Raw genomic sequence first — 23,459 nt, 5'->3', positions numbered from 1 at the left:
GGAGCAGGGACTGAGCAACGGGAGCCCACCCCGTCGCTGGGATTCGAACCGCCGACCTTCTGATCGGCAAGTCCTAGGCTCTGTGGTTTAACCCACAGCGCCACCCGTGTCCCAATGGATTATTTGTGGGGCATAGGAATTCATTCATTTCCCCCCCCCCAATATATAGTCCAGCCCCCCACAAGGTCTGAGGGACAGTGGACCGGCCCCCTGCTTAAAAAGTTTGCTGACCCCTGGTCAAGAAGGCCAGTGCCTTCCCATTTCCAGAACATCTTCAGATTGTTCCATCTTCCCTGGGCTACCAGACAAAGAGCTGCAGATCTTGAGGGGACCCTGGAGCTGGTGGGGAGGGCAGCTAGTAGCAGGCAGAACCAAAGAATCAATGGGGGTGCAGAAAACTTGTTCCCTTCTTCCTCTCTTGCAAAGACACAGTGGGCACTTAAGCAAGCATCAGATACTGTCAACGCCCAGCCACTGAGCCAGTAAGTCAACTACAGATTTCAGATTCCCAGGCATCGACATCAAATACAGTGGTACCTCGGGTTACATACGCTTCAGGTTACAGATGCTTCAGGTTACAGACTCCACTAACCCAGAAATAGTACCTCGGGTTAAGAACTTTGCTTCAGGATGAGAACAGAAATCGTGTGGCAGCAGCGTGAGGCCCCATTAGCTAAAGTGGTGCTTCAGGTTAAGAACAGTTTCAGTTTAAGAACAGACCTCCAGAACGAATTAAGTTCTTAACCCGAGGTACCACTGTACCTAGATATACCTCAGGTTTTCCCCCCTGTCCATCTGTCTAGGTAGAAGCAGAAAAGACTCCGGGGAGTTCCTCAATAATAGGAAATTGGTGACTACGTCTTCAGGGTACAGAGAACAGCTGGGCTATGTAGTTTTGGCAAGATTGCAAGGTCTTGCCTGCCTTCCCTGAGCGACTTGCCTGGTATAGTGGTTAACAGCGGTGCACTCGTAATCTGGTGAACTGGGTTTGCTTCCCCGCTCCTCCACATGCAGCTGCTGGGTGACCTTGGGCCAATCACACTTCTTTGAAGTCTCTCAGCCCCACTCACCTCACAGAGTGTTTGTTGTGGGGGAGGAAGGGAAAGGAGAATGCTAGCCGCTTTGAGACTCCTTAGGGTAGTGATAAAGCGGGATATCAAAACCAAACTCCTCTTATTCCTCTCTGTAGCTGCCGCTCCCTCCCAGGTCAGTAAATAAAAGAGGGTGAAGTTGTGCTAAGATTTAGGGAACTGCATATGTTGTGCTAAGATTTAGGGAACTGCCCACCAACTCCTGCCCAACTTGATTGTGCTTGCTTGTACAAATTTCCTTCCACAAATTTCTTGCACAAATGCCAGCCCGTCTAATACGACTTTTCATTATCCCAGTGCTCATTAGCGAAGCCAAGTAAATAAGACAGGAAGCAGCAAATGTAGCAGTTTTTCAAAATGTTTTACCTAACCAAAAAAAGTGACACTCATCAAAACGGACTTACAAAAGAAAGAATTTGGGGAGGCAGGGAGAAAAAGAGATCTTGGTAGCAGGAAGTTAAAAGTGATGTTGGGATGCAATCACATCTTTGTTAATCGCAGAACGTTGAGCCGCACGGGCAGAAAGGTCGCGCCTGAGGCGTACTGGATCTCTCGGAGAACACCTTCCCACTTCTTCCCTTCTTCGTCGTACCTGGAAAAGTCAGGAACAGAACTGGATGAGACCAAGATGGGGGGAATGGACCTACAGTTCTTATATCGACTGGCGTAAAATGCACAGGCGCCAGGACGTTTGTTTACTGATTTTCATAAACTCTTATGCACGTGATTCCTTGATTGTAAAAGAAAAAGGGGGAGGGGGACGCTCAAAGTTCTTTACAAAAAAGATAAAACAATAAAATCCAGAAAAATCCACAACCGTACTTGAAGACATTCAAAAGTTAAAACACTGGAACTAAACTTGCCTCGGCTTTCTAAGCACCTGGGTAAGGTAAAGGTAAAGGGACCCCTGACCATTAGACCCAGTCGCAGACGAGTCTGGGGTTGTGGCGCTCATCTCGTTTTATTGGCCAAGGGAGCCAGCGTACAGCTTCCGGGTCATGTGGCCAGCATGACCAAGCCGCTTCTGGCGAACCAGAGCAGCGCATGGAAACGCTGTTTACCTTCCCGCCGGAGTGGTACCTATTTATCTACTTGCACTTTGGCGTGCTTTCGAACTGCTAGGTTGGCAGGAGCAGGGACTGAGCAACGGGAGCTCACCCATTGTGCAAGTCCTAGGCTCTGTGGTTTAACCCACAGCGCCACCCGCGTCCCTTTTAAGCACTTGGGTTGTTGTTGTTGTTTAGTCGTTAAGTCGTGTCCAACTCTTCGTGACCCCATGGACCAGAGCACGCCAGGCACTACTGTCTTCCACTGCCTGGGTAGGCTTGTCTAAACAGGAATGGTTTTAGCAGGCGCCAAAAAGTGCAGCGACAGAGCCTGCTTGATATCACAAGGCAGGGAGTTCCCAAGTTCCACGCTAAAGTTCTATTACATCAAAATGTTCTATTAACTCCCTCCCTCCATGTTTTAGATAGATTTTGTTTTTTGAAACGTATTGGGACTGGTGCTTTTTAATTTGTGCATCACTGATCTGGAGAAAGGATGTAAGACCGTGTGGTTCTCTGTTCTGCCCGGCATTTACTCCATGCAGCACTGATTCCATCACGCTGCTGCTCGCCTGCCACTCAAAACTGCATTATTGTTCTCTGTGGCGGAATTATGCGATTTGCATAATTGCATAAATTACGGTGCCATTTAGATTCTTCCACCCCATTTGCAGAGGATAGGTGGGTAAGGGGGATGCAATTAGTTATGTATCATTCGCAGCCTGATACTCTAAATAAAAAAATTCCTTCCAGTAGCACTTTAGAGACCAGCTAAGTTAGTTATTGGTACAGTGGTGCCCCGCAAGACGAATGCCTCGCAAGACGGAAAACCCGCTAGACGAAAGGGTTTTCCGTTTTCAATGCGCTTCGCAGGACGAATTTCCCTATGGGCTTGCTTCGCAAGACGAAAATGTCTTGCGAGTCTTGAGATTTTTTCCCTGCTTTTCTCCCCCTTTATCTAAGCCGCTAAGCCTTTAATAATAATAATAATAATAATAATAATAATTTATTATTTATACCCCGCCCATCTGGCTGGGTTTCCCCAGCCACTCTGGGCGGCTTCCAAAAGAATATTAAAATACAATGATACATCAAACATTAAAAGCTTCCCTAAACAGGGCTGCCTTCAGATGTCTTCTAAAAGTCTGGTAGTTGTTGTTCTCTTTGACATCTGGTGGGAGGGCGTTCCACAGGGAGGGCGCCACTACCGAGAAGGCCCTCTGCCTGGTTCCCTGTAACTTGGCTTCTCGTAGTGAGGGAACCGCCAGAAGGCCCTCGGTGCTGGACCTCAGTGTCCGGGTAGAACGATGGAGGTGGAGACGCTCCTTCAGGTATACTGGACCGAGGCCGTTTAGGGCTTTAAAGGTCAGCACCAACACTTTGAATTGTGCTCGGAAACGTACTGGGAGCCAATGTAGGTCTTTCAAGACCGGTGTTATATGGTCTCGGCGGCCGTTCCCAGTCACCAGTCTGGCTGCTGCATTCTGGATTAGTTGTAGTTTCCGGGTCACCTTCAAAGGTAGCCCCACGTAGAGCGCATTGCAGTAGTCCAAGCGGGAGATAACCAGAGCATGCACTACTCTGGCAAGGCAGTCCGCGGGCAGATAGGGTCTCAGCCTACGTACCAGATGGAGCTGGTACACAGCTGCCCTGGACACGGATTTAACCTGTGCCTCCATGGACAGCTGTGAGTCCAAAATGACTCCCAGGCTGCGCACCTGGTCCTTCAGGGGCACGGTTACCCCATTCAGGACCAGGGAATCCCCCACACCTGCCCGCCTCCTGTCCCCCAGAAACAGTACTTCTGTCTTGTCAGGATTCAATCTCAATCTGTTTGCCGCCATCCATCCTCCAACCGCCTCCAGACACTCACACAGGACCGTCACCGCCTTCACTGGTTCTGATTTGAAAGAGAGGTAGAGCTGGGTATCATCCGCATACTGATGAACACCCAGCCCAAACCCCCTGATGATCTCTCCCAGCGGCTGCATGTAGATGTTGAAAAGCATGGGGGAGAGGACAGAACCCTGAGGCACCCCACAAGTGAGAGCCCAGGGGTCTGAACACTCATCCCCCACCACCACTTTCTGAACACGGCCCAGGAGGAAGGAGCGGAACCACTGTATGACAGTGCCCCCAGCTCCCAGCCCCTCAAGACGGTCCAGAAGGATGTTATGGTCGATGGTATCAAACGCCGCTGAGAGATCCAGCAGAACTAGGAAACAGCTCTCACCTTTGTCCCTAGCCCGCCGGAGATCATCAACCAGTGCGACCAAGGCAGTTTCAGTCCCGTGATGAGGCCTGAATCCCGATTGGAAGGGATCCAAATGGTCCGCTTCTTCCAGGCGTGCCTGGAGTTGTTCAGCAACCACTCGCTCAATCACCTTGCCCAAGAATGGAAGATTTGAGACTGGGCGATAGTTGGCCATCGTGGCCGCATCTAAAGATGGTTTTTTAAGAAGCGGTTTAATAACCGCCTCTTTCAGCGGGTCTGGGAAGGCTCCCTCACGGAGGGAAGCATTCACCACCCCACGAAGCCCATCGCCCAGCCCTTCCCGGCTAGCTTTTATAAGCCAGGATGGGCAAGGATCAAGGAGACAGGTGGTTGGTTTCACTCGTCCAAGCAGCCTGTCCACATCCTCGGAGGTAACAGATTGGAATTGATCCCACGCAATTTGACTAGACAGGACTCTAGCACTCTCCCGCCCCGGCCCTGCTCCCACGGTGGCGTCTACCTCTTCCCGAATCTGAGCGACTTTATCTGCAGCTAATCCGCTAAGCCTTTAAGCCTTTAATAGCCGCTAAACCGCTAATAGCGCTAATCCGTTAAGCCGCTAATAGGGTTGCTTCGCAAGACGAAAAAACCGCTAGACGAAGACACTTGCGGAACGGATTAATTTCGTCTTGCGAGGCACCACTGTATGAGCTTTCATGTGCATGCACACTTCAGATACCGGATTCTTCAGGTATCTGAAGAAGTGTGCTTGCACACAAAAAGCTCATACCTAAATTGATTTTTGATTTTTTTGTTATAAACGCCTTATACCGTATTTTATGCTGGGTTTTTTGTAGCATCAATTTAAGTGTTTTAAATTAGTTGTTAGCCGCCCTGAGCCCAGTTTCTTGAACTGGGAAGAACGGGGTATACATAAAATATTATTATTATTATTATTATTATTATTATTATTATTATACCAATAACTAATTTAGTTGGTCTCTAAGGTGCTACTGGAAGGAGTTTTTTTTATTTTGTTTCGACTATGACAGACCAACACGGCTACCTCCCTGTAACTTGGAATACTCTGACAGCCCAAATCTGCCATGAAGTAGGCAACGCCAAATTCTAGCGAGCCGAGAAAACAGGGTCAGTCTCGACGGCTCCAAAAAGAGCTCTCCAAATGGGGAGATGGTTGATGCAGCGGCAAAGGAGGGCCGCACTATAAAAATCAATGATCCACGTTGGGGCAAAACCAAGGACTCCCACATAAAGCTGCACAAAATTAATCTGTGGAACTCCTTGCCACAAGATGGCCAAGGTGGCTTTAAAAGGGGATTGAGCGCTTCCATGAAGAAGGGTGTGTGTGTGTGTGTGTGTGTGTGTGTGTTTCTATCAATGGCAACTCATTATCGTGGCTCTGTGGCATCACCTACTGGTCAGAGCTAGTAGGGATAGCTCAGTTGGTTAGAGCGTGGTGCTAATAGCGTCAAGGTTGCAGGTTCCATCCCCGTATGGGACAGCCGAATATTCCTGCATTGGAGGGGGTTGCGCTAGATGATCCTCAGGGTCCCTTCTGACTCCACAATTCTATGGTTCTATGTAGCACAGCTAAAAGTCATTTCCTGGTATAATAGGCACTCGCATAAAAACCCACAATCACAACAAAACACTTTTAATAAATGAGAAATCTTCCATTTGCATTTGCTTCTTTCCCATGAATGCCAGCGAGGCTGAACCATGTCGGCATGTCTTACCTCCAAACGTCGTTGAGCTCTGTTGGCACCAGTTCCCCCGACTCTGTCTCCACGGTGGCAAAGCCTCCAATCAGGTAGAGAGTACCTGCCAAGCTGACCAGGCTGACGGAGCTGCGCTCCTGGGGGAATTCCGGGAAGGTTTCCCACCTGACATGGCACAGAAAACCAGATGAGCGTGAGGATGCAGACCTCTCTGCCTGCATGTTCCCTGGCTGACATCCCTATGTGCATAAGAGCACTAGATATGGGGCATGCAATGGGGCACAAGTACAAAGCAATGGGCACCAAAATCCTACTACCACTCTGGTCCAGATTCCTTCCATCGAGACTCTCCACTGGACAGGGAATTCTGGGTGGGATTGAACTATCCTGTCTAGTCCTAATGCAGAGGTACCTGGCCAAAGGTTTGTATACCTGCTGCATCTCTGTGTGAGTAGTTGCGCAGAACAGGCCTCTTTCTATCTGTAAGCATCACACAGATCAGTGACTCACGCAGAGTGCAACGGGGAACCTCCTCTGTCTGATAATTCTGATTCTGGCACAATTTGCAAATAAGCTTCTGCAGCACAGGAATTTTAGCGATGGTGGTGGTGAGAAACGTGCTTCGGGGTTCAATAGTTCTGGGAAGTCCTGGTCAGGAGGGGAGGATTCGAACCAAAAGATTTAAATTACGAGAAAGGAGATTCCAGCTAAACATTAGGAAACACTTCCTGAGGGTAAGAACGATTCAACAGTGGAACAAACTTAACTCGGAAGGCTGGTGGACTCTCCTGCATTGGAGGTTTATAAACAGAGATTGGATGGGATTCTTGAGCTGTGATTCCTGCATTGGAGGGGGTTAGTCTAGATGACCGTTGGGGTCCCTTCCAACTCTACAATTCTGTGATTCTGTGTGCTTCCAGGCAAGGCACTTACTTATTGGCTGCAATGTCATACACTTCCACCGAGCTGGTCAAGCCAGAATCGGTCACTCCAGCCACCACATAAATTTTCCCGTTGTGTATTGTCGTCCCGAACAGTGATCGTGCTGTTTTCATGGGAGCCAATTCCTTCCACTCAAACTTCTTTGGGTTGTAGACAAGGAGTGTGTTCAGGCACTTCCTGACATAGAAGGGGCAGGGGTGAGATTTGTTTAGTTTATTTAAAGTTTTTATAATTCCACCTCTCTCCCAAACTGAGGTTCAAGGCTGTTTACGACATTTAAAAACAACATTATAAAATAAAGGTAAAGGTAAAGGTACCCCTGACCATTAGGTCCAGTCATGACCGACTCTGGGGTTGCGGCGCTCATCTCGCTTTACTGGCTGAGGGAGCCGGCGTTTGTCCGCAGACAGCTTCCGGGTCTTGTGGCCAGCATGACTAAGCCGCTTCTGGTGAACCAGAGCAGCGCACGGAAACGCCGTTTACCTTCCCGCCGGAGTGGTACCTATTTATCTACTTTCACTTTGACGTGCTTTTGAACTGCTAGGTTGACAGGAGCAGGGACTGAGCAACGAGAGCTCACCCCGTCGCGAGGATTCGAACCGCCGACCTTCTGATCAGCAAGTCCTAGGCTCTGTGGCTTAACCCACAGCGCCACCCATGTCCCTAACATTATAAAATACAGAGCAGTAAAAACAAACTGTTGAAAAGCAATAGTTAAAATGCTCCAAAACACATTTGGAACCAGTGATGAAAATGCAGGTTTCCCTGAGAGCAGCCCAGTGGTCAGAACCATCTTTCAGCTGAGTTTCCAAAGTCCTGTCTGAACAGGAAGGTCTTAGTCTAGGGCTTGCTGATCAGAAGGTCGGCGGTTCGAATCCCCGCGATGGAGTGAGCTCCCATTGCTTGGTCCCTGCTCCTGCCAACCTAGCAGTTCGAAAGCACGTCAAAGCGCAAGTAGATAAATAGGTACCTCTCCGGCAGGAAGGTAAACGGTGTTTCCGTGTGCTGCTCTGGTTCGCCAGAAGCGGCTTAGTCATGCTGGCCACATGACCCGGAAGCTGTATGCCGGCTGCCTCGGCCAGTAAAGCGAGATGAGCGCCGCAACCCCAGAGTCATCAGCGACTGGACCTAATGGTCAGGGGTCCCTTTACCTTTACCTAGTCTGCTGGCAGAGGGAGGACAAGGAGGGAGCCAGTCTTAACGTCTCTGGGGAGCAAATTCCACTATATGGGAGCAGCCACAGAAAAGGCTCTCTCTTCTGGTCACCACTGGCTGTGCTTCTGATAGTGAATGGACCGAGACAAGGTGCAGCACAACCGGACACCGTCATCTGCCGCAGCTGCAACAAAACAGGTCTCTCCCATATCGGTCTCTATAGCCACAGCAGGCGCTGTAACTCTCCCAACAATTTGACTGCACCCTCAAAGGCTCACTCCTCCATTGTCTCCCGAGACAGATGGATGGCAGCCAACCAGATGTGAACAGCTCTTGTGTCAAATTCAGTGTCATTTTTCTCGAAAAAGAGGTGCCAGAACTCAACATGAACACTGAAATATACTTGGAGTCGAGTGCGAATTTCATGCTCTTTATTCAGTCCGTAGTAGCAATGAATGAAGGTAAGGGTAAAGGTAAAGGTACCCCTGCCCGAAGGCCAGTCGTGTCCGACTCTAGGGTTGTGCGCCCATCTCACTCTATAGGCCGGGGGCCAGCGCTGTCCGGAGACACTTCCGGGTCACGTGGCCAGCGTGACGAAGCTGGTCTGGCGAGCCGGCACCAGAGCAGCACACGGAAACGCTGTTTACCTTCCCGCTAGAAAGCAGTACCTATTTATCTACTTGCACTTTATGGGAGCTTTCGAACTGCTAGGTGGGCAGGAGCTGGGACCGAACGACGGGAGCTCACCCCGCCGCGGGGATTCGCAATGAATGAAATTTTCCCCCAAACGTCTAGCTATATATACATTATTTACACAATGGGCCCCGCGTGATTGGCTAATTCTGGGCTGCTCCTGTAGGCCAATCAGGTTGCTGATTCGCTTCATCCAGAAGCCTGATTGGCTGCTTCTGCAGGCCAATCAGGTCACTGATTCACTTCCACCTGGAGCTGGATTGGGTGGCTCCTGCAGACCAATCAGACTGCTGCATTCTGCATCCTATTTTTCTAGGATTCAGCTCAGTACATAACAAACGTGCCTAAGATTTCAGATTAAAACTGCAGAGTGGAAGGAAAGGAGGACCTTTTTCAGCTTCCAGCTACTCTCTGAAGACTGGAGAAGAGACCCTCTTAAGAATATTAGGGGGGTGGGGGGTAGGGAAAGGACTACTAGAGCATGTGAAAAATGAACATAATATTTTACCTGCAGTTCATTCAGTTTCTGCTTTGTATTATTGTTATTTTTTAAAACTGCGCCTAGACATTCCGTTGTTGCGCCCATAACCTCGGTTTAAGGTGCCATTTAGCTCCTAGCTTTCATATCTTTGTTTCTAACACTGCTCTCACTTACTTGTCATTTCCTTTGCCTCCGATGGCATAGATGAGGTCATTCTGGGATACCACACTGTGGCCATAGACTGGGTAAGGAAGGGAGTCCGCTTCTCCCCATTTAAAGGACCTGGTGGACAGAAGAATGATATTATTTCAGGCAGCCTTCAGCTTTCTTCCCAGGCCCCCAGGCCGTATGAAAATAACATCCAGAAATGCGTTGCATTAGGGGGAATCGCTGGGCAAAAATGGTATTTTATACAAAAAATGTATATTACACCAAAAAAAACTGCATATAAATGTGCCCATTAGGAGAACACGCTGATGAATTTTCTTAAAAAAAAAAGATCTGCAAACTAACATCGAGAACTGAAGAAAAGGAGACACTGAGGGAATTCTGACATATTTGCTTCTTTGTCCTCCCAGGAAAATGGCTCTAGGATTGCAGCCTCAGGCTCCCCTTCCCCCTCTTTTCTGCATTTCTTTGCCCCTTTCACAGCAACATACTAAAATTTCTTCCCGCTTCCATGAATGTCTTTTAGGCACCAAGCAAATATCTCCCTGTTTCCCCAGGCTTTTAACCTCAGACGTGCTTAAAAAAAATCAAAAAATCTATTGCAATCGTTTCTACTGCTGCCTTTTGCTGTGATTAACTATTTTAACGGATGGCTTTTGTATCTATTTTCTGCGCAATCCGAATTCTCTGGGTGGCTCACAAGGAAGAAATTAAATGCAGACATAGTATAGAACAATAAAAGCGGCGACACAATTAAAGCATAATTATAAAGTAAGTTATGGGTTGTTGTCTGCTGCTGCAAACTACCCAGACGTTGTTTTGTTTTTAATGTTTGTGTGTTATGGAAATGTTTTAAATAAATAAAGACGCTAATCCCAGGGGTGACAAATTATTACTCTGAGGCCCTTGTTAATTTCGACAGGCACAACTGAGGCCGATTTGATCTCCATTTTCATATAATCATAGAATTGTAGAGTAGGAAATGACTCTGAGGGTCATAGTTCAACCCCTTGCGATGCAGAATCTCAACTAAAGCATCTTTGACAGATGGCCATCCATTAAAAAGGTCCAAGATTCACCACCTCCCTAGGGAGACTGTTCCACTGTTGAACAGCTCTCACTACCAAAACATTCTTCCTAATGTTTAGACGGAATCTCTTTTCTCGTAACTTGAATCCATTGGTTCGGGTCCTAGCCTCCAGAGCAGGAGAAAACAAGCTCCATTTGAAAGCCCTTGAGATATTTGAAGATGGCTCTCATATCTCCTCTCAGTCTCCTCTTTTCCAGGCTAAACATTCCCAACTCCCTCAACCGTTCCTCATAAGGCCCTTGGTCATCTTGGTTGCACACCTTGCAGCTTGTCAACACCCTCCAACCCACAGTTTTGCCTGTCAAAATTTGAACAATGGTCTCAGGGTCATAACGTGGACTGTCCCTCGCCAAAATCTGCTTAGGAGTCTGTATTGGCTGGCTCAGGTTTTAGGCCCCGGCCTGAAACCAACGACTTTGTTTCACACTCACAGCCGATCGTAGCACAGGACTGAGTCCAGGGTTTCTTCTCCTTCCTTCAGCTCTTTCCCGCCAACCACAAAGATGGAGTTTTCGGCCTCGCCGAGGCCAAACAGGCAGCGCGGAGACGGCAGGGGAGGCATCCCGAGCCAGTCTGAGTCCAAGTGGTCATACTGCAGAGAAGCAGATAAGGCAGAGAAGCATCATGGCAAAGCTGAGGACCACAGTCCCACCTGCACAACTTTCTGAGGGCCGCAGGGCCAGAGGCAAAAACAGCTTGTTTTTGCACACCTCTTTATCCTCCATCCAGGAAGCCAAGAGGTTCCATCAGATATTGAAGACATTTTCCAGCCAGGCCAAAGCACTCAAGTGGGGTGAGGCCTGGGGAAAGTCCAAAAGGTCTGATAGAAAGGCCTGGAAGGTCACATTTTGACCCTGGGCCTGAAGTCTCCCACTCCTGTTATACAGGAAGAAGAAGACTCCAAAGAGTGTGGACCTATATCATACCCCTCAGCCATCAAGATTTGAGCAGGACATCTTGGAATTACAGAAGCCAACCTTTGCTTCTGATTGGATCCCAGAATGTCCCATTTTTTGGCCTCTCGCTCTCACCCAAGTCAACTGACTCCCGCAAGGTAAAGGTAAAGGGACCCCTGACCATTAGGTCCAGTCGCGGCTGACTCTGGGGTTGCGGTGCTCATCTCGCTTTATTGGCCAAGGGAGCCGGCGTACAGCTTCCGGGTCACGTGGCCAGCATGACTAAGCCGCTTCTGGCGAACCAGAGCATCGCACAGAAACACCGTTTACTTTCCCGCTGGAGCGGTACCTATTTATCTACTTGCACTTTTGACGTGCTTTCGAACTGCTAGGTTGGCAGGAGCAGGGACCGAGCAACGGGAGCTCACCCTGTTGCAGGGATTCGAACCACCGACCTTCTGATCGGCAAGTCCTAGGCTCTGTGGTTTAACCCAGAGTGCCACCCAACTCCCGCAAGAGTTTGGGCCAAAAAAACAAGAATCCCATTTTTGATCAGTGGGATGTTGGAGGGGATGCTGTGTAGATTTACTCAGAAGTACATCACACTGCGTTGAGCAGGGTTTACGCTCACCCTGCTGCTAGGGTTTTTAGGACTGAGATATAGCTCTGGTTGTTGTCGGGCAGCAGAACATAGATCGATGGAGTTGACCGGTCCCCCAGAGGTTATCTGGCCCATTCCCACTGGATCTACAATGCAGGATGCAGCTGTAGCCTCCCCAATAGAGAACCATCCAGCCTCTGCGTCTATACCTCCAGGGGACAAGGAGAGCCTGGGGCAGTCCCCTTCCACGGTTCAACAAATCTCATCATTTGGATGTTCCTCTGAATGCAGGGGAGAGAAACTTGTGGCCTTCCTGGTGGCAGAGGGATGCTCCTAGAGTTGTTTGGCAGGGCAGGAAGCCTCGAGTAAAACTTAAGATATTGATGGATGCCAAAGAAGGAGGAGGACCTGCCCTGCTAGACCCTTAAAATTTTGCTGTGAACCATCTGCTTTTTGCTGGTTGAGAGAATGGTTGCTTTTTGAAAACATTGAAGCGTTGGACAATGGCAGATGAAATTGTTGGACTATATGGAATTGGCGGAAATGACTGGCAAGATCCGGGACCAGGGTGAAGAGTCGGTGGAAGAAGATTGGAAAAAGTTTAAAGACCATTTATAGAGATATTGTAAAATTAAGGAATGTTAGAAAAATGTTGGAATGGAATTATATGGCTTTAGTAGAAATGTCATAAGGAATTAGGTACAAATAGATTAATAGTAAATTAAAGGAAAAGTATGGCAAGAATGTGTTAAGATAATTATAGAACAGAAAACAGAGTAAGATGGAAAGGAATTGCTGAAACAAATAATAGAAGTGGAATACAAAAAGGGAGGTGGGAGGAGGTCGCTGGAAATAAGGGAATGAAATATAAGATATTGAAAATGTTTGAGGTGATTTTAAACTGTTTTTGCTTGTTTTTATTTGTTTTTTCAGTTCATGTAGCGTTTGTGTATTGTATTTGCATTGTTTTCTTTTTTTCTTTTTTTTTGTTTGTGTTGGAAATGTTAAAAAAGTAATAAATATCTTTTTTTTTTTTTAAAAAAAAGAGAAACTTGTGGCCTTCCAGATGTGTCTGGACTCTAGCTTCCATCACTCCGGACTAGTGTCCTTGGTGTCTGGGGCTGATGGGAAACAGTCCAACCGCATTTGCCATTTCCACCCAGTGGTTCTAGTTCTGCCCTCTGAAACAATGGAGAACTAGGCCATGTTTACACCCTGCTCTCAAAGCACTATACTATTTTAAACAGTCTTTAAAAAGGTAAAGGGACCCCTGACCATTAGGTCCAGTCGTGGCCGACTCTGGGGTTGCGGTGCTCATCTCGCGTTATTGGCCGAGGGAGCTGGCGTACAGCTTCTGGGTCATGTGGCCAGCATGACTAAACCGCTTCTGGCGAACCAGAGCAGCAGATGGAAAAGCTGTTTACCTTCCCGCCAAAGCGGTACCTATTTATCTACTTGCACTTTTGACGTGCTTTCAAACTGCTAGGTTGGCAGGAGCAGGGAGTGAGCAACGGGAGCTCACTCCATCACGGGGATTCGAACCACCGGCCTTCTGATCGGCAAGTCCTAGGCTCTGTGGTTTAACCCACAGCGCCACCCGCATCCCTCTTTAAACAGTCATAGCTTCCTGCAAAGCATTTTGGGCACAGTAGTTCGTTAAGGGTGCTGAGAGTTGCTAAGAGACCTTCTTGGCCCCCAAGATGTGACTGGAATACTGAGCAGAAGCACTTCATACTGCAACTTTCTGTTGCAGGGCCCACTTGTGTTCGGATAAAGGGGAAGCGGGACACCTGGCTATGTGGATCTCCTGCCTCATCTAGCCAGACAACTGTGAGATTATGAACAAAGCAATAACTATCTAGGTAATGCAATATTAGGTGATGCAATGCCATTCTTCTGAACTTGCCACCATCCCTGCTGAGCCACACACTTAAAACAGGGTGTCAGGCCAGTTTGAACCAGTGCACATCTGAAACTGGACCTAAACCACCCTGGAGTCGGCTCCGCACTCCAAGGGGAATCTAGCACTGCGTGACTCTTGGCCCAGGAGCAGGAAGCTGTGTACATCATTCACAAGCCAGGAGTAAGAAAACAACAAGTGGTACCTGCAAGAAATAGGAGTTCATGGGGTCCTCTTTATTGTCCTCGTTGTAGTAAATTCCACCTGCTATGAAGATCTGGTTCTCACGGGTGACCAGGCTGACGTGATTCTTTGGGATCTGAGCAGAGACGGAGGCAAAATAGCACTCGTTGGCTCCCGGATCGTAGGCCACTGCCCCTGAGTCACTGACCATGAAAATAAGGTCTTGTAGAAACATCCCAAAGCGCATTGTGTCGTTCAAGATCCCTGGGAGAGCCTCCTCCTCTTCCTCTTTCTCTCCTGCTTCTTGCTCTACCTCTCCGTTGATGACATTGTCACCAGCTTTCTTCTCCCCCTTTTTCTTCCCCGTCGTCTTTCTCACCACCGTGAACTTCCCGTCATGGGCATCCTTGACCATCTGGACCTTCTTGAGGAGCTCTGGGCTGGACTTGACCAAGGCGTGCTTCTCCACATGGTCCTTGAAGTAAGCTTTGTCCATGAGTCGGAAGCGGATGCTCTCAAAGACCACCGGGAGTGCTTTCGCCCGGGCCTCGCGGTCCCTCGCGGTGGCCCACTTCATCACCACCTCGAAGACGGTCTCCTCCTTCTCTACGTTGAGCGAGTCGGTGGAGATGATGGCGATGAGCTCGTCGGGAGAGAGCTGGTTGAACTCCTCGTCCCGGGAGATGAGGGTGAAGCGGTCGCTTATGAAGTCCCTCGCTGCTATGGCTAGGCGCGCGCAGTCCAGCATCAAGCCCAGCCTGAAGATGGCCAGGCAGTTGCTGAGACAAAGCCTCTTTTGCAGGAAGGAGACGCAGACGGTGAAGATGGAAGGAATCTGGAACATATTGGCCACCGTGAAGATGTCCTGGACATTCTGCTCGGTGATGTCCAGCTCTGAAGTGTAGATGTAGTGGAGAATCTTCCCCATAACTTCTGGGTCGACGTCCTCCAAGTCGATCTCCTTTTTCTTGCTTTCCTCCATGTCCGAGAGAAACATAGCCCTGAAGTAGGGGCTGCAGGCGGCGAGGACCAGGCGGTGGCACGGGAATTCTCTCCCTTTGACCTTCAAGACGCAGTCGAGGAACTTGTTGTGGTCTAGCATGTCTTTCAGACCATCCTGGAGGAGGGTTTGCTGGTAGAGGCGCAACTCCTCGGCTTGTTCCATCGGCAAGGCCATGACTCCTGTCTCTTCCTCCTCCTAGGTCTTCTCTTCCCACTCCTTTGAATCCGTGAGCGTCCGAAGTCCCCCTTTTTTTGCTCCCAGATGGAGCTCAGAGAATATGAGATACTTGCTGCCAACGCAGCTGACTGTGTGGCTCAGTTTCCACAGCAAGAGGGGCTTTTTATATATAGCTACAGCATTACGGAGCTTAGGGAATCCATTCGGCAGCATATGTAAGCCGATCACCTTTTAATATGACAAACTGGCCTGCCGGGGAGGGGTGGCTGTTGTTGGCGGGTGGGGTGGCACGAGGGGGGCTGAGTAACAGCTGTAAGTGTAATTCTAGATCCATGGCAGACGCTTTCGTGATTCACTATTGGGGAAGCCTTTTCCTGAAGGACTTTCGGCAGAAAAGCTGGTGACCGGCTGCCTTAGTAACTGTGTGTGTGTGAGAGAAACAGATTCTGCCTCAGAGTGACTCAAAGTCCCTAAAATCAAGCTCAGGAGCTGTGGGGATAGTCTTGACTGCACACACACACCCATATCCCTGGTCTCCTTTGCTAAATCCGGAGCAAAGATTAATGCGCTAAAAATATACTGCAAAGTCAGAGTTGAGTAAACAGCGAATAAATGCATCTGACGTTTGGTGCGAAAGAAGGAAATCCGTCCAAGTCACAAATGCCCCAGGGATGGTTTATCTGATTTGATTTATTGATTTATTGACGTGTACGTCATTGTTTGTGCCGTGTTCCCTCAAGTGACCGGCTGTTCCATGGGCAGCCGTACGCAGGATTCGTTTCCTCGTCAGGAGCAAGTGCGGTTGTGTTATGGGGCCCTTGGCAACAAACTTTTTGTTTACAAGTGAACAGATGGGGAAACAGGCAAGCTGCTAGTCCCTAAGGTGAGGACCACCATACCCATCACGTCAAGCCAGAAGCCTTTTAGCAGCCTATTCCAGACAGCTTTGAACAGAGGCTGAGTTTCATTGTGTTCAGATTTCATTCCCCATCCTGCTCCTGGCTTCATATTTTCCCCATACTGAAATAATAAGCCCTATTCCTGGCATTTCCACCATAATAGCAGGACTTGACTGCTCGTTTTGTCGCTGGGAACAGCAACAAAATGTTGCAGTATGAAGCGCTTCTGCTTAGGATTCCGGTCAGCCAGCCACGCCCTGCCTCAGGACACTCCACTCCATAATAATAATTTATTATTTATACCCCGCCCATCTGGCTGGGCTTCCCCAGCCACTCTGGGCGGTTTCCAACAAAATATTAAAATACAGTAATGCACCAAACATTAAAAGCTTCCCTAAACAGGGCTGCCTTCAGATGTCTTTTAAAAGTCTGGTAGTTGTTCTCTTTGACATCTGGTGGGAGGGCGTTCCACAGGGTGGGTGCCACCACTGAGAAGGCCCTCTGCCTGGTTTCCTGTAACTTGGCTTCTCACAGTGAGGGAACCACCAGAAGGCCCTCGGAGCTGGACCTCAGTGTCTGGGTAGAACGATGGGGGTGGAGATGCTCCTTCAGATTACCTGTCCCTCTTGCTTTTACACACCCTGCCCCCAAAATAGCCAGTCAGGATTCCCTTTATGTACTTCAGCAGACTTTGAGGGTACCCGCAAAGCTGCAGGTGTATCCCTCTTGCTTGGACACATAAGCACTGGCAATACCCTCTGTTTTCAGAAATATGTGGAATGATTGTTAGTGGCCAACTGACACTAAAGGATGAAAGTCCTGCTGGGACTATAATATTTATATTGCTTTGTCCCAAGCATTCACAGAGGCCTATATATAGCTTATTCAATATCCACTCAGGCATGGTGCTCGCTTCGGTCCTGGGCCCACATCCTGCTTCACCCAAACCTACCTCACAAGGCTGTTGTGAAGATCATGGGGAGGATGAACTCTCAGTGCTGCCTTGAGCTCTGTAGAGCAAAGGCAAGACGTAAAGACCAAGAATACCATAAAGTTTGATGGATTCGAGAGTCCGAAATGCTGAAAATCCAGCCAAAATTTTAATGCTCGGGTAATACTGTTCCCAGCATCTTAAAAAGCAGAGACATCACCTTGCCAACAAAGGTCCATATAGTTAAAGCTATGGTTTTCCCAATAGTGATGTATGGAAGTGAGAGCTGGACCACAAAGAAGGCTGATCGCTGAAGAATTGATGCTTTTGAATTATGGTGCTGGAGGAGACTCCCATGAGAGTCCCATGGACTGCAAGAAGATCAAACCTCTCCATTCTGAAGGAAATCAGCCCTGAGTGCTCACTGAAAGGACAGATCCTGAAGCTGAGGCTCCAATACTCCAGCAGACTCTCTGGAAAAGACCCTGATGCTGGGAAAGATGGAGGGCACAAGGAGAAGGGGACGACAGAGGACGAGATGGCTGGACAGTGTTCTTGAAGCTGCCGGCATGAGTTTGACCAAACTGTGGGAGGCAGTGGAAGACAGGAGTGCCTGGCGTGCTCTGGTCCAGGGGGTCACGAAGAGTCGGACACGACTAAACAACAACAATACCGTTCCACTAATAGCTTAGGATATTTTTCAGCTTTTATGGCGTTAATTAACGGGAAACTTTACTAGACATTTACATATTGCACGATGATGATGATGTGTAGTACAATATGCTGATGACACCCGTGCCGGTTTGGCAGTCAGAATTCAAGGCTGACAGTTGACATGGCGGATAGCTAAATAAGATGGTTATTTTCAAAATCCCAGGGGCTTGGGGTTTGTTTATTTTAAAGCTGGATCTCAAAAGATGTTTTGCAAGGAAATTAAATATATGTACACACCTCCCTCAGACTTGGGGACATTATTTCAGTGGAGTGGGTTTGGGTGTCCTTGGCACAGAGTATTATTTATTTTATTGCATTTATATCTCACCTTTTTTTCTCCAAAAGCGTTCTCCCCCTCCCCATTTAAGACCCACAACAGCCCTGTGAGGTACGTTAAGGCTGAGAGGCAGTGACTGGCCCCAATGTTGCCCAGCGAGCTTTGTGGCCAAGTGGAGATTCGAACCCTGTTCTCCCAGGTCCTAGTCCAACACTTTAACCACTGTACCACATTGGCTCTCAGTAAACAGATGGTCTGATTAGTCAAGTGTAGTCTGGGGCAACAGCTGGAATTCATAATCCAGCCTGTCCTCCCCTTGCCTTTTTTATTTTTTGGCAAACAAAGGGTTAGCAGGTCTTTCCAGAGCAGCACATTGTCTCGGCTCCAAGCCATGTTCTTAATCCTCTCTGTGGATTATATTTTCCCATCTGCATTAATTTGCCCCTTTGCAAGGGGACTTAACATCTGATGAGCTCTTTAATCTCTCAAATGTCCCTGTCAACCCATCAGCTGCAAAGGATGGCAAATTAATGTGTGAGATCCACACTGCACAGCCACGCGGGTGCGATGGGACTCCTTCATTCCTCTTTGTCGATTAACCACATTTCCATGCCATTTAGGGCCTTCTCGGTGGTGGCTTCTCCTAGACTTTGGAACTCTCTGCCTAGAGAAACCAGACTGGCTCCCTCCTTGCTGTCTTCCTGCCACCTGGTGAAGAACTTCTTCCAACAGGCTTTTGGGAAGCAACTGCATTCAATGAAAGGGCTGGCGCCATGTTGTTTTTATTACAATTATTCATTTGATTCTAAGAAATCTTTTATGTTTGTACTCTGCATGGGGCTACCTTTGAAGGTGACCCAAAAACTACAACTAATTCAGACTGCGGCAGCTAGACTGGTGATTGGGAGGGGCTGCCGGGACCACATAACACCGCTTCTGAAAGACCTACATTGGCTCCCAGTACGTTCCCAAGCACAAATCAATGTGTTGATGCTGACTTTTAAAGCCCTAAATGGCCTTGGCCCAGTAGACCTGAAGGAGCGTTTCCAGCCCCATCGTTCAGCCCAGACACTGAGATCCTCCTCAGAGGGCCTTCTGGCAGTTCCTTCACTGTGAGAAGTGAAGTAACAGGGAACCAGGCAGAGGGCCTTCTCAAAGGTGGCCCCCACCCTGTGGAACGCCAGCCCACCAGATGTCAAGGAAATAATCAACTATCTGACTTTTCGAAGGCATCTGAAATCAGCCCTGTTTGTTGTTTAGTCATTTAGTCATGCCCGACTCTTCGTGACCCCATGGACCAGAGCACGCCAGGGACTCCTGTCTTCCACTGCCTCCCGCAGTTTGGTCAAACTCATGCTGGTAGCTTCGAGAACACTGTCCAACCATCTCGTCCTGTCGTCCCCTTCTCCTTGTGCCCTCCATCTTTCCCAACATCAGGGTCTTTTTCAGGGAGTCTTCTCTTCTCATAATATGGCCAAAGTATTGGAGCCTCAGCTTTAGGATCTGTCCTTCCAGTGAGCACTCAGGGCTGATTTCCTTAAGGATGGATAGGTTTGATCTTCTTGCAGTCCATGGGACTCTCAAGAGTCTCCTCCAGCACCATTTAGGGAAGCTTTTAATGTCTGATCTTTTATGGTGTTTTTAATATTTTGTTGGAAGTCGCCCAGAGTGACTGGGGAAACCCAGCCAGATGGGTGGGGTATAAATAATAAAGTATTATTATTATATGGTTTTAATTATATTAATGTTTAATTGTTTTTTTATCACTGGTTCCCCTGCCCCTATGTTTTTAGCTGATCTGAAAGCTGCCTTGAGTCCCTGTCAGGGAAAAAGGGAAGGGAATAAATCAATAATAAAAAATAATGCAATACAGTGGTACCTCTGGTTGCGAACGGGATACATTCTGGAGGCCCGTTCGCAACATGAGCAGAATGCAACCCTCATCTGCGTTGGTCGTGATTCGCCGCTTCTGCCCATGCGCGTGATGTCATTTTGCGCATCTGCGCATGTGCGAGCGGCGAAACCCAGAAGTAACCCTTTCCGGTACTTCACCACAGGACACAACCTGAAAACACTCAACCTGAAGCAAACGTAACATGAGGTATGACTGTAGTGCTATAGTTGAACCCTCAACCCATGGTTAGCAGAAACAAACCAGTTTGACATCTCATGGTTTGAAGTTGGAGTGTTTTGCTAAAGCCCAATTAGTTCCTAATTAGCTGGGCTAACCCCAACGAAGACCTTTAATCTCTGTTGCTGGGAAGAGGCTGCAACCGTGTGATGTGGAAGACTTGCCCGCCCAATCGTTCATTCCGCCTGTTCAGCGAGTTGCACTTCCTTCTGATGGTATCTAACTTTAGATCCTTCTGTAGCATTCCAGAAAGCTCAGCTCCCGGTTTAAATTTAGCCGCATTGTGGAGGGACAGCTAGTCCTTCTGGAACGGGGCGTGGAATCCATTCGTCATCGTCGGGCTTTTATTGATGCGTCACGGCAGAGGCCACCAAGTGGTCCCATGACTTCAACACCAGGGACTGGATGACCCAGTTTCCCTGATGGAGGAAATGACCATTCGACTCTGAAGGTTTGGGAGAAGGAGCAGCAACAGCCTTCAGTGTCATCATCTTCAGGGTGAAGGCAGGGATTTAGGAGATTTTTTCAAAAAAGAGGACAACACGAACTTGGAAGTGTTCTTTATAATTAGTGGTGGGTGGAAGGCAAGGAGACCAACAGTAGGTGGCATCAGAGCCAAGGACAGACAGTGGCAAATTATCTCTGCCACCCCTCATGGGTCAAGTTTGACAGATGAGAGGATGCATGTGAGAGCTTTCTTCATACACCCCTCCCCAAACAACACTTCTTTGCAATGTTATTTTTCTAGAAAAAGAGGAGCGCATCCCCTGCACTCTTATAAACGGCCTCAGTCCAGTATACCTGAAGGAGCGTCTCCACCCCTATCATTCTCCCCAGACACTAAGGTCCAGCTCCAAGGGCCTTCTGGCAGTTCCCTCGCTGCGAGAAGCCAAGTTACAGGGAACCAGACAGAGGGCCTTCTCGGTAGTGGTGCCCACCCTGTGGAACAACCTCCCATCAGATGTCAAAGAGAAAAACAACTACCAGACTTGTAGAAGACATCTGAAGGCCGCCTTGTTTAGGGAAGCTTTTAATGTTTAACAGACTATTGTATTTTAATATTTTGTTGGAAGCTGCCCAGAGTGGCTGGGGAAACCCAGCCCGATGGGCGGGGTATAAATAATAAATTATTATCATTATAATGTCAATGACTCCCACCTGAGCACTGCTGGAACCGAGTTCTGGCTGAAAAAAAGCTCTGAATCTTCGTTCAATAAGAACATAAAAATAGCCTGCTGGATCAAACCAGAGGTCCATCTAGTTCAGTATACTCATCTCACAGTAGCTAACCCGATGCCTCTAGGGGGAGCCCCAGTGGCATTGCATCCTTTGCTGGTGCCCGGGGCAGGGCACAGAGGGTGAACAAAACCCATCGCACCAGCCCGGCCCTTGCTGCTTATGCTACCAGGCAGACACAGGGCAGAGAGGGTTTATGGGGCCACGCTATGCCAGGTGCCCACGCAGTGGGGAGCCCAATCAGCCAATGCAGCCCTTGATACATCCCCCCAACACTGGCCCATACCCTCCAACATTTCTTCGATGAAAACAGGGACGTCCCATTCCATAATGATAAGTTTACTATTTGCACCCCACACACCTTACTGGGTTGCCCCAGCCACTCTGGGAGGCTTCCAAAATATATATAAACATAACAAAACAAAACATTAAATGTCCTTATACAGGATTGCCTTCAGACGGCTCGGGGGTCGGATAACTCCACACCCTCCAACATTTCTCCGATGGAAGTAGAGACGTCCTAAGGAAAAGCAGGACATTCCGGGATCAAATCAGAAACTGGGATGGCTTCTCTAAATCAAAGATGCCCCTGGAATATAGGGGCATGTGGAGGGCCTGCTGGCAGCAAGGGGACCTGGAGCGTGGTAGCAAGGCCAGGCCGGGCTTTGGGGCCAGAGGCCCCTGACAGCAGACAAGGTAGGACGGGGATCCGTGCTTAGTTCGCAGCACCTCAAAATTATGTTCCTGGGGCTATGGCTATGGCTACACCCCTGGGAAGCCCATGAGCTGAACCTAAACACAACAGGTCACTCTTTCCTCTATATTAGGTAAAGGTAAAGGGACCCCTGACCGTTAGGTCCAGTTGCGGACGACTCTGGGGTTGCGGCGCTCATCTTGCTTTATTGACCAAGGGAACTCCGGGTCATGTGGCCAGCACGACTAAGCTGCTTCTGGCGAACCAGAGCAGCGCACGGAAACGGCGTTTACCTTCCCGCCGGAGCGGTACCTATTTATCTACTTTCACTTTGACGTGCTTTCGAACTGGTAGGTTGGCAGGAGCAGGGACCGAGCAACGGGAGCTCACCCCGTCACGGGGATTCGAACTGCCGACCTTTTGATCGGCAAGTCCTAAGCTCTGTGGTTTAACCCACAGCGCCACCTGTGTCCTGGACTTCCTCTACAGTGGTGCCCCGCAAGACGAATGCCTCGCAAGACGGAAAACTCGCTAGACGAAAGGGTTTTCCGTTTTTTGAGCTGCTTCGCAAGACGAATTTCCCTATGGGCTTGCTTCGCAAGACGAAAAACGAAAACATCTTGCAAGTTTGTTTCCTTTTCCTTAACACCGTTAATGCAGTTGCGACTTGACTTCGAGGAGCAACTCATAGAACGTTGTGTGGTAGCCTTTTTTGAGGTTTTTGGTGATTTTTGAAGCTTTCCCAAAACTTCTTTTAAACTTTTTTTTGGGGGGGGGTTGGATTTTGGGTTGGGGTGTTTGGAATTCAAGGACTTAGTGTTGGGGAGGGGTTTGCAAGAATCTGGAAGCTTGTGTGTTTTTTTCTGCATTTTTATGATTTTCTGTGACCATTGGGCCACTCTGCTGTTTTTTAAAAAAAATTCTGGATTTGAATTTCTGTGTGGTGGGTGGCTGGGGGAACAATTGAGGAGGGGTTTGCAAGAATCTGGGAGCTTGTGTGGGTTTTTTTTGAATTTTTATGATTTTCTGTGACCATTGGGCCATGTTTTGTTTTTTTAAAAAAAAGTTTTTCTGTCATGTTTAGAAACTTAATTTATTGTTCCTTCAATTTTTGAAATGCTCTTTACAGTATGTGTGACTTTAAAGAGCACTTAATAAACTCTTGTTGTACCAAATTTGGCTTTGTTTGGACTTTTT

At 48.4% G+C, this 23,459-nt stretch overlaps 1 protein-coding gene across 1 annotated transcript; it reads right to left on the bottom strand.

The window, feature by feature from the left end:
• Positions 1 to 1,433: 1,433 nt before the first annotated feature.
• On the bottom strand, positions 1,434 to 15,545 carry KLHL40 (kelch like family member 40). Its single transcript, XM_080974112.1, has 6 exons — positions 14,223 to 15,545; positions 11,052 to 11,212; positions 9,537 to 9,644; positions 7,025 to 7,210; positions 6,110 to 6,256; positions 1,434 to 1,683 (listed from the first exon to the last, which is right to left on the bottom strand). Exons 1-6 carry the CDS (start codon positions 15,375 to 15,377, stop codon positions 1,572 to 1,574), a joined length of 1,869 nt encoding a protein of 622 aa, XP_080830238.1. The 5' UTR covers positions 15,378 to 15,545; the 3' UTR covers positions 1,434 to 1,571.
• Between the last annotated feature and the right edge of the window lie 7,914 nt (positions 15,546 to 23,459).

This window comes from Podarcis pityusensis, assembly GCF_964106645.2.
Source record: "Podarcis pityusensis genome assembly, chromosome: 12".
In the NCBI taxonomy this organism is placed as follows: Eukaryota; Metazoa; Chordata; class Lepidosauria; order Squamata; family Lacertidae; genus Podarcis; species Podarcis pityusensis.
This window is presented reverse-complemented; position numbering and strand designations above follow the sequence as displayed.